The sequence below is a fragment of the Phyllobates terribilis genome, unplaced genomic scaffold, assembly GCF_046119375.1.
Source record: "Phyllobates terribilis strain yellow unplaced genomic scaffold, ASM4611937v1 Scaffold_4__5_contigs__length_816908805, whole genome shotgun sequence".
Classification (NCBI taxonomy): Eukaryota; Metazoa; Chordata; class Amphibia; order Anura; family Dendrobatidae; genus Phyllobates; species Phyllobates terribilis.
In genome coordinates, this window is record NW_027362764.1 from 496,262,866 (window position 1) to 496,274,915 (window position 12,050).

The 12,050-nt window shown below is 40.7% G+C and overlaps 1 protein-coding gene across 3 annotated transcripts in view; it reads left to right on the forward strand.

Moving 5' to 3' along the window:
• PHACTR1 (phosphatase and actin regulator 1) overlaps window positions 1-12,050 on the forward strand; it is a 550,848-nt gene that overhangs the window by 1,961 nt on the left and 536,837 nt on the right. For all 3 annotated transcript variants that reach the window (XM_073678780.1, XM_073678785.1, XM_073678781.1), the window contains exon 2: window positions 3,238-3,335. In XM_073678780.1, coding sequence (XP_073534881.1) covers window positions 3,275-3,335 — 61 coding nt within the window. In that variant the 5' untranslated portion in view covers window positions 3,238-3,274. The remainder of the gene's footprint in view (window positions 1-3,237; window positions 3,336-12,050) is intronic.

Sequence of the window (12,050 nt, forward strand, 5' to 3'; positions counted from 1 at the left end):
GAATTTACAATGAATACACCTGCTCGCTGCAACAAGTGCATGGATTTATGTAAACCCCATTCTGATGTTTGGGATAGTCACAGAAAGTTTAGTTTACAAAGATCTCTAGATGCAGCAACTATCCAGTGTAAACTATAACTTTGACATTAATTTAACAGTTCACATGGTGCCTTAAGTTTGAGACATTACTTGATTCCTATATTTCTTGATAACAAACTTCACACCTTGAAAGTAGTAACTATTTATACCGGTTCTATTGTTCATGTTAAAGTACCATGTAATTGTAACCCCTGATGAAGCCACCTTAGTGGTGATACGCATAGTGTTCTCTTTCCTATACGATGCTTTTCCTATCAGCCAATTTACCTCTGTGACTATGCACATAGCACTTTATTGCTCAGTGTTACTGTTTACCTACTTTATATTCTTTCGATACTGCATTATTAAAATATCTGTACATGTGTATTGCACCTTTTTCATTATTGAACTGTTTGACATAATTCTAGCAGACTATTTATTTCAGATATCCATTATATTTATATGCCTGATACAACTGATTTGACTGGCATGATAACCAACAACATATTATAGGTTGTCATGTCGGCCAAATGAGTTGTATCCCAGTGCCAGCCTTTGTCCTAGGAAACAGGTTCTGACGCAATGTGCGCATTTTTAAATATTATTATCCAACTTGTCTAGGTCTTTGTGCTTCCTACTTAATAAAGGTTTATGTTGTTAAAATTTAAGAAGTGACTGTTCTCTTTTTTAGAATTGCATATGTTTTATATGTATTTTAGTTGGCATACCATTAATATACAAGTGGTGCTCACTCCATTGTGATTTTTTGGTAAAATTGTCATGTACACTAATATTTATAATCCAGTAAATGCTTTAATGACACTTAATACAGCATAATATCACAGAAATAAAATATACACGAGCAATCTTGTAAAAACATATTTGCCAAATGCCAGAATAATGAGAGAGAGAGAATGTTTTAAGGCATTTTTATTACTTACTGCAAAGTCAAAAATTTACATACACTAAGATAACTATGCCTTTAAACAACTCTGGACTGCCCATATGATGATGTCATGTGTTTGGAAGCTTCTGAGTTAATTAGAGACACACCTGTGGATGTATTTTAATGCACACCTGAAACACACTGCTTCTTAGTGTAGCATCATCGGAAAGTCTAAAGAAATCAGCCAAGATATCAGGAAGAGAATTGTGGACTTGCACAAGTCTGGCTCATCCTTGGGTACAATTTCAAAATACCTGAAGGTGCCTCGTTCATCTGTACAAACAATTATACGCAAGTACAAACAAGATGGGAATGTCCAGCCATCATACCACTCAGGAAGGAGATGGTTTCTGTGTCCCAAAGGTGAACGTGCTTTGGTCCGACATGTGCATATCAACCCAAGGACTAAATCAAAAGACCTTGTAAAGATGATGGCGGAAGCTGGTAAGATTGTGTCTATATCCACAGTGAAACGAGTACTGTATTAACATGGGCTGAAAGGCCACTCTGCCAGGAAGAAGCCATTACTCCAAAATAAACATAAAAAACCCATATTAATGTTTGCAAATGCACACAAGAACAAAGACCTTAATTTTTGGAGACATGTCCTGTGTTCTGATGAAACTAAAACTGAACTTTTTGGGCATAATGACCATCCTTACGTTTGGAGCAAAAGGGGAGGAGCTTGGAAGCCTAAGAACACCATCCCAACTGTGAAACATGGGGGTACCAGCATCATGTTATAGGGTTCTTTTGCTCCAGCACGGACTGGTGCACTTCACAAAATAGATGGCACCATGAGAAAAGAAGATTATGTGGCAATACTGAAGCAATATCTCAAGACATCAGCCAGGAAGTTAAAGCTTGGGCGGAAATGGGTATTCCAAATGGACAATGACCTGAAGCATACTGCCAAAATGGTAGCAAAGTGGCTTAAGGATAACAAAGTCAATGTTTGGGAGTGGCCATCACAAAGCCCTGATCTCAATTCTATTAAAAATGTATGGGCAAAGCTGAAAAGGCAGGTGTGAGCAAGGCGACCTACAAACCTGGATCAGTTACACCAGTTTTGTCATGAGGAATGGGCCCAAATTCTGACCAACTATTGTGAGAAACTTGTGGAAGGATATCCCAAACGTTTGGCCCACGTCATTCAGTTTAAGGGCTATGGTACCAAATACTAATGAAATGTATGTAAACTTCTGACTTTGCAGTAAGTAATAAAAATGCCTTAAAACATTCTCTCTCTCTCATTATTCTGGCATTTGGCAAATATTAAAAATTATGGCAATCCTAATTGACCTAAAATGGGAAAGGTTTATTCTGATTTCATGTCAGATATTGAGAAAAACATGCATATGTGTCTTTTTATATAGTGTATGTAAACTTCTGGTTTCAACTGTCTACCTGCTGCATAAAGCCAGTATATGCTATTGCTCTTTTGCGACATACTACATATTACAGTTGTTATAGATGTGCAACAAATTGTGCAACACGTTCAGTGATATGCCATATGAGTGGTGCAACTGAATGATGTCAGTACCAGTGTATATAGTATATGGAAGATATGCCGCATGTCATACCATATGCAGGGCGCTGATGAGACGTACTGCTAAGGTCTGAGGGTCCACATATTAGGAGCTAGGGTTGAGCAATATACTTTAATTGTTAATGCACTAAGTTGCTGGTAACATGTAGAGGGCATTGGGGCTGGCTCTGAGAAAGACATGATGTAGCTGAAACAAGTGTCTAAAAAGTATGACTAAATGAGCCCTTATATGTGTTATTATTAGTGATCCAAAGGAGTCTGTATTATTGGAAAGACATATCTGTGTGGCAGAGGAACCTTTTAGCCCCTTTGGGAACACCCTTGTTCAGAGGCAGCAATCTCCCTGGTGCCCGAAGAAGTAAAAAAGGCTTCTCTACCACATAAGAAGACACATGTATTATAAATGTCATTTGATCAAGTTTAATGAAAGATTTTGCATTGGGGACCAGGAACTTAGAGCTTTGCCTTTGCAATCTTATTTAAAGAGTTCCTTTAAAGTTAGAAAAAAAAGTGTCTGTATTCTTCCAGGAAAAAAGCACCACGCTTGTTCCTGGGTTATGTCTCGAATTATAGCTCAGCCATAGTGTGAAAATATCATAGAACATCATGAACCACCTTAAGCGCAATAAAATAAAATACATTTTATTTTTGCTTTTTTTTAAAGGTTTCGTCATCAATTGACTGCTCTTAAACATCTAACAATGACGAACTTTCTGGATGTGGATTCTATACCAAGGCTTTTATTCAGTCAGGGAGCTCAAGGTAATTTCCTTTAGCTTATAAAAATGTTACTGTCTTACTCGGTATAATCTCCTACATGTCAATGTCCCATTTTTTATTGGAGCAGACAATTGCTTGTAGTTTTTTTTTATTGGAAAATATATATGCTCAATGCCTACTATAGCAGTACGGCAGTCTTCAGTGTCATTTTGTATAATTATCTGATTGGCCAAGAAAGTAATTATACCAACAGATTCACAGCCTTAGCCAAGAAATGCAATGCTGTTTTTGTTCACAGAGAAAAGATGTGGGTGTAAGAAGACTGGTGGAGAAGCATTTTATTCAGGCAATGCATGTGTCACTCACATGACGGCAAAAGAGGGGAAAAATCATCCACACTGTCATAAGATGTAAAAATCAGCGGCAAAAGATTAGATCGATAGATAGATAGATGATATTTAGTAGATAGATATATGGATAGATAGATAGATAGATAGATAGATAGATAGATAGATAGATAGATAGATAGACAAGACAGACAGATAGACAGATAGAAAGATAGATAGCTAGATAATAGATAGATAGATAGATAGATAGATAGATGATATTTAGTAGATAGATATATGAATAGATAGATAGATAGATAGATAGATAGATAGATAGATAGACAAGACAGACAGATAGATAGAAAGATAGATAGATAGACAAGACAGACAGATAGATAGATAGATAGAAAGATAGATAGATAGATAGATAGATAGACAAGACAGATAGATAGATAGATAGATAGATAGATAGATAGATAGATAGATAGATAGATAGATAGATAGAAAGATAGATAGCTAGATAATGGATAGATAGATAGATAGATAGATAGATAGATAGACAAGACAGACAGATAGATAGATAGATAGATAGACAGACAGATAGACAAGACAGATAGATAGACAGATAGAAAGATGGATAGCTAGATAATGGATTGATAGATAGATAGATAGATAGATAGAGCGATAGACAGACAGATAGATATATAGATAGATAGACATAGATAGATAGATAGATAGATAGATAGATAGATAGATGATGTATGTAGAAAGATTGATGGAAAGACAGATAAGATCTGTAGCTGTGTTACTTGGTAGTTGTACGGTAAATATGGATTTTCCATGTCCAGACCCAAGATTAAAGGGGTTGTCCCATGAAAATAATTATTTAGAATTCAATAAAGCATGTCAAATGAAGTGTATTTGCAATAAACACCTATTAAAAGTAGTGTGTGGTTTTGTATATACATTCCACCTGTATCTGTGTTAGTGCCCTAACGCTGTTTTACATATGGCTGGACCCTCAGTCCATCTTCAGTGGTGAATGCACATTCTCGGTAGCTGCCCTGCTCTGTCCCTCCCCTTCGTGTTGCATAGTGATCTTACAATGAAGTAACTAATATTATAATGATGAAAAAAAATTGTGTGCATTGGAGGCAACAAGTGGGTGGCAAGATAAATGCAAACATATAAGTATAATTTTGAAATGTATTTTTGATATACAAACTATACTTATAAGATTATAAAATTGAGGTACTAGCACACAAATTAGCCAATCTGTCTGTGCCCATCAGCCATAACAAGGTGTACTTTTGCTGTTGATCGGAATGTACTTTAACACACTTACCTATCCTAAATTTGTAGACTATGACCCTGAAAAAGCAACATTCCTTATTACAATGCACTATAGCACTCTAGTAATAGGCAATAAAGAAGAGAGAGGAATAACTGGTAGTTACTCTTTCAGACTTTCCTATTTTTATTCCACAGTACTGAACATTGTGTAGGTATGGATGCAATTATTACAATTACTACATGTACACTGTACCATGCAGAGCATTTCAGAAAATAAAAGAAATTAAGGTTATTCTTAAAGTATTTGACAATGAAAAAGAGAAATAATAGTAAAGCTTAGATTACAAGTGCTTTTTGAGAATAGTGACTCACATACTGTATGTAATCATGAGATTTTGGTTTCTTATTTTACAGTACAGAGCTGAAAAAAACTGTAAATGCTAATACATTTAGTGCAGAATTTTATGAAAATATGTTTTTCAATTTCTATAATATTTGGCAGGGTAAAAAGCAACTAATGATATGGAGAGAGTATTAAAGGGAGTAGGTGCACCATGAGAAAAACCTTGCAGTCAAGGGGGATATGCACATAACTCAAAGAAGCACTCCTATCAAAATTTTTATCCTCTTAATATATTGCAGTCATCATATTATATAGTACTGTGTACTTACAATTGCTCATTTTGCCCTTCTATCAGCTAATTCTTCTGTTTCCCATTAGGTCTATGACATCACATGATTAAAAACTGACTAGCTGAATCCTTATAAGCTTTATGTGGAAACAGGAGGTCAATTTTCCCTGAATGAGTCATAAGTCACAGCAAAAGTCCCTCGCAGGGGGCAGGAAAGCAGCTGGGTCAGAAGGTGAAGAGGGAAATAATAAATGTAGGGACAAGAGACTTCCTGTTTCTACATAGAGCAGAGAAAACAGAAGAATTAGCTGGGTAGAAGGGTAAAATGAGCAATTGTAAGTACACAGTGCTATATAATATGATAAATGCAATATATTAAGAGGATAAAAAAAACTTTGTTGTGAGCGCTTCTTTATGATGCTAAAATAATATACTTTTCTGAAACATATAAGCAAAACATTTTTGCTTACCAAATTTACCATCACAAATAACTGAGATTGTACCAAACATTGTGATAACACATTTTCATTTCAATAACTTTAAAATTCTCAAACAAATAATCAGAAAGAAAATTATAAATAGAGAAAATGGTGAGAGGACGCCTATTTTACTTTGCATCAAAGCTGCAGAATGTGAACCTAGCCATAGAGGGGAAAATGGATAAATATTCTCATAAGATATAATCCTAAATAATTTGATTTAGTAAATCACACTCATTCTGTATAGTGAGCTAATTACATTAAATTATATCATCCAGCTAGACTGAAACATATCCTACACTTTGAGCAGGTGTAGTAAGGAGCATCCCTGCTGTGACCTGGAGATAGCTTGACAGTACATGGTATAGTGTTACACGCACGCCGCTAGGTTCAGATAGGGTGAGACGGGTTTCATGAATTCGTTGGAATCTGGAGGGAACCGTTACTCAGGGCGACCATAAAATTAAATTAGATAGGGTGGACAGCAGTGTGAGCAGCATCTTCTTACTTCATCACACCTGGTATCTCCAGTATTAGAGCAGACAGACATGGCAGACAGCAGTGTGAGCAGACTCTTCTCACCACAGCACCCCTGGTATCTCCACTATTTTTTCATACACGGTAAACAGCCGTGTGAGCAGCTTCTTCTTATCTCAACATTCCTCGTATCTCCTGTATTAGATCAGAATGTTTAGAGGTAAAATATTTTTCCTACACATGATAGCAGCCAAGGCAGCGGCCATTTTGATGTACCACAGTTATAGCCTCCCAAGCCAATAGTTTATAGTTGTAGCAATGCTACTCACTTGGGAGTGATCTGAGGTATCACAGGAACTCTTTCTATTTAAAGTCCGGCTGATTTATTTCAGTCCTCATAAACCACATCACAGGAAAACTTAAATACAGCATTTGTCTGGCACAAAGAGACACATAAGGTAACAAGTCCATACAATAGTGCTGGTTAGCCCGCTTGGCTTAGAGTCCAGCTTCTTAGTCCTTTAGCAAAGGCACTCAATCCAGGAGATCTGCACACCTCCATACACACAGCCAAATGTGAGACAAACAGGTCTCATTTTACCAAGTGAACCACACCCAAGGGTGGAGATATGGTGAGCAACTCTTCAGCTGCTCATAATCAACCTGTCATGGCTGATTAACCCATTTGAGTCCTATATCTACTAAAGCATTATTCCAGGTTTATTTCCCAGCCACTTTGTGTCTAACAGCCACCTTACATACCTACTGTCTTTGCCTAAAGCCGTGGGCTTGTCACCTTCTACCACCAGACATGGGATTCTCAAGAGGGCATCTGCATTAGCATGTAACTCCCGGCTCTATGTTCTACATAGAAGCAGAAATCCTGCAGGGCTAGAAACCAGCAGGTAACACAAGCATTTTTTCCCTTTTTCTTCCTCATCCACCTGAGTGACCATGGTCTGACACTAATTTAAATTCTTGTCCTAAGAGATAGTATCGCAATACATTTTCTCACATGCCGACAGTTTCCTACTCAGGTAGGAACAAGATGCCTCTCTCCGTGTATCTCCTGAGAGAGGACAACTCCTAATCTGACTTCTGAGGCATCCGTTTGGAGTATAAATTCCTTCTTAAAGTTGTGGGTAATCAGAACTGGCAAAATACACAGAGCTACTTTCAGTTCTTGAAAGGCCATCTTCACCTCCAACGTCCATTTGGCCATGACTGATTTTGTCCCCTTAAGGAAGTCAGTCAGGTCTGTGGCCACCATGGCAAAGTTTGAAATGAACCTCCTGTAGTACCTCACGATTCCCAGAAAGGCCCTTGCTCTTTTTGAGAGTGTCCACTTTATTGATCTGGGGTTTGATTTCGCCTCTACCTGCTACATATCCAAGATATTTGGCCTCCTCTTTCCCCATGGCACATTTTTCTGGATTTATAGAGAACCCTGCCTTCCTAAGAGCATCAAACACCACATGGACCTTTCTCAGATGACTTCCCCAATCCGGGCTGAAGATTACGATATTGTCCAGGTATGCCGCAGTGTAATTCTTATGGGATGCAAGGATATGGTCCATGGCCCTGCGGAAGGTGGCCAGAGCTCCCTGCAGTCTGAACGGCATCCGGACATATTGGTAGCAACTGTCGGGCGTAGAGTAAGTCGTCTTCTCCTTGGCTTCTTGTGACATAGGGATTTGCCAATATCACTTTGTTAGACCCAAGGTGGTTATGTACCTTACCAGCCCAAGTCTCTCGATCAGCTCATCAACACGCGGCCTCGGATATGCATCAAACTTGGAGACTTTGTTCAGGTTCCAATACTAATTACCAAATCTGCATTCTCCATCGGGTTTTGGAACGAGGACAATCGGGTTAGACCACCTGCTCTTAGATTCTTTAATGACTCCGAGATTCAGCATGCGCTTCACTTCCTTAGAGATCAGTTCTCGGCGGGCCTCTGGAATTTGGTAGGGCTTCGAATTCACCCGCACATGGGGTTCCATCAGTATTTCGTGTTCTATGACATCGGTACACCCTGGCAAATCTGAGAACAGGTCCCGGCTCTGCTGCAGCAATTCCTGACATTGCTGTTTTTGGGCCTTCATCGTCTCAGCTATTGTGACATCTTCATTGTCCCCTTTTGCCTTAACCAGCAAACATGGAGCTTCAACTTAGTCCCAGTCTTGCCAATGCTCCCAGTCTTGCTTTTTATAGGTAGCAGTACAAGGGGATTTTGGAAGTGAGAGGTGGAAGCGGTTAACTGGCAGATGAGACAGGACTTGCAATACCTTAGGATTTCCTTGTGATATCAGGGCCAATAGAACCTCCACATGATCCATTCTGGAGTTTTGTCCACACCTAGATTACCACCCAAGACATGTGAATGAACCATGTCCAAAACCCTCCGTCTATAGGGACCTGGTACCAACAATTGTTCCACTATCTCCTCCCTCACCTTAGTAACCTGGTACAATAAGGCCCCACTCAATATGAAATAGGGAAACCTGGTATCAGCCCCCGACTCCTGTGCTATGCCATTTATAATAGTTACCTTATTGAAGGATTCTTTTAGTGTTAGGTCCCTATGTTGGGTGGACCCAAAATTTTCTCCATTCACCCCAATCTCAAGAAGGTCTCTTCCCTTCCCCCACAAGTCCCAAATCAGCACAAATTCCCGGCCTACGATAATCGGGTGCAATAAATCCTGGACCACGCCGACCTCATGGGCCTTCTCAATGACCACTCTAGGCACCCTATAGTCTTTAGCGTCCCCGTGAATGCAGCCACCTTCTTCTCAGGGATCAATTGGAGAAGGAGTGTGGCCCTCACGAGGGTCACCAAACTCCCTGAATCTAGTAGCCCAGTCATTTGCAGACCATTCACTTTTACAGGACAAGCTGGGGCCCCCTTGCTGATTGAACAGTCCACGCTGCAAGCCGAATATGCGTAGAATGAACACCAGTGTCCCATGCTATAGTCCATTTGCTCTGTGGTCAGGGGATAATGGGCATCTAAATGACCTGGGCTGTGACATCCCAAGTCTGCATCGGTCCCAGAAGGGAGTGCAAGAATCGGTCCATTATAACTTGCTCTACCATCTGCGCTGGGGTAAAGGACTCTTGCTGCAACCATTTTTGGATGAAGTGCAGGAGATCAAACATTTGGGAGCGAGGGGTTTGTCACAGTGATATGCCCAGCGGTGGACCCATTGTGCCTTGACAGACATTGTCACCCCTAAGCATGCCAAAATTTCTGTTTTCAATTTCGCATGTTCTTTGGCATTCAGTAAGGCTAAATCATAGTAGGCCTTTTGTGACTTCCCCGTTAAATATGGCGCCAGCACTTCTGCCCACTGCTCTGCAAGGAGTTTCTCCCTATCAAAAATGGTTAAAAAGGCCTCTATGTTGTTTCCCGGAATAATTTTCTACAAGGCTCTCCTCACCGCCTTCCGTATAGAAAAATCAGCTGACCTTGAAGTCGGAGCTGCCGCCGTGCCGCGAACCACCTCTGTGAGTAATTTAATCTGCTGCTGCTGGATCTGTTGGTGGTTCTGCTGCAGCTGGATTTGTTCCTGGTGCTGCTACTGCTGCTGAAACTGTTGCATCAGCAGCTTACTTGTCTCCTGTTGTGCCAGCTGTTGCTGCTGTAGCTGTTGCTGCTGGTGCTGCTGCTGGGCTTGCACCAGGTCTTTAATCGGGTCCTCCATGCTGCCTGACGTTGCTCTCTGGCTTATAAACTCACAACAGCTGTTCAGCTGCTAATAATCAACCTGTCATGGTTGATTAACCCCTTTTAGTCCTATATGTACTAAAGCATTACTCCAGGTTTATCTCCCATCCACTATGTGTCTAACACCCACCTTACATAGTATTAATGAATTTATTCATTAATGATACTTTATTTAGTTATTTTATTACAAGGAAATCATAGACAGAACCCCTTTTTTAAATACATCAGATGCCCGGCCAGAGCTTAGGTGATGGGTTACAACTTTTGGTCAATCGGCTCTAATTAATAGGAGATAAGCCTGATATATAATAGCTGGAGCCACATTTACTATAGCTTATATGTCCTGGCAATTTATTTTCACATTCAACTGCAATGTACAGTACTGTTATAGATGTTGGTGTCAGAATCCATAATTTTTTCATCTTTAGTGGGCCTTAGTCAGATGGCTTATTCACTCCATTCCTATATTTAAGAAGAGTACAAGATGAGAAATAAATGATACGTACGTGCGATAACTGCTAGACGTTACTGCAATGACTCATAAAGCTAACAATTGTCATGGCAACTACAACTTTTTTAAAGGTCAGTTCCACATATACAAGAAATATTAATTAAACCTTTAAATAAACGACAAAGAAAAGCCATTCAGTCACTCCTAGTTATAAGTGGCCAAGTGTCAGATAACCATTATATGCTGGATAGTTTTCGGCAAAAAGGAAGCAACATGTGTACTACTGTATATAAGCCGCAACGTGATGCTATAATGCCATAACATTTGTTACTTTATACAATGATGCTATTATAATTACCGTATTTTTTGGACTATAAGATGCACTTTTTTCCTCCAAAATTTTAGAGGAAAGTGGGGGGTGCGTCTTATAGTCTGAATACTATCTCCCTGTATATACTGTGGCTCTGCGTGGTAGGAGGTCTGGGGGGTGCAGCAGCGGGGGATCAGCGGGACTCAGGAGGCAGCAGCCGACTGCTGCAGTCTGCGCTGTGCCTGCTACTAAAGAAAATAAATATTCCCTGCTCCCCACACCCATGGGCGTGGGGAGCAGGGAATATTCATTTTCCTTAATAGCGGGCACACTGTACTGCAGCGCGGCTCCTGCTGCGGTCTGTGTGCCCGCTATTAAAGCTCATGAATATTAACTACAACCCACTCCCATGGGTTGTAGTGAATATCCATGGTCTTTAATAGCAGGCACACTGTCCGCAGAACGGCAGCAGGAGCCGCGCTGCGGTACAGTGTGCCGGCTATTGAAGAGACTGGATGGTCACTGCTCCCCACACACAGCCCCCGGCGTGAGGAGCAGTGACTATTCCAGCACAACATCTCATACTGTGTGAGGGCGCATGGCTGGGACGCCATGCGCACCTTGCCATGCGCGGCTCACACAGTGAGAGTGTCAGCAGCAGAGCGGGACAGCGCTGGAGGAGAGAGGAGGTGAGTATGATTGTTTATTTTTTTTGTGGGCAGCAGGATGGGGGCTCAAGGGGTGCCAAGCATACCAGGATGGGGGTTCAAGGAGTGCCAAGCATACCAGGATGGGGGCTCAAGGGGTGCAAAGCATACCAGGATGGGGGCTCAAGGGGTGCCATGCATACCAGGATGAGTGATCAAGGGGTGCCATGCTTACCAGGATGGGGGCTCAAGGGGTGCCAAGCATACCAGGATGGGGGCTCAAGGGGTGCCACGAATACCAGGATGGGGGAATCAAGGGGTGCCATGAATGCCAGGATGGGGAATAAAGGGGTGCCATGCATACCAGGATGGGTGATCAAGGGGTGCCATGCATACCAAGATGGGTGCTCAAG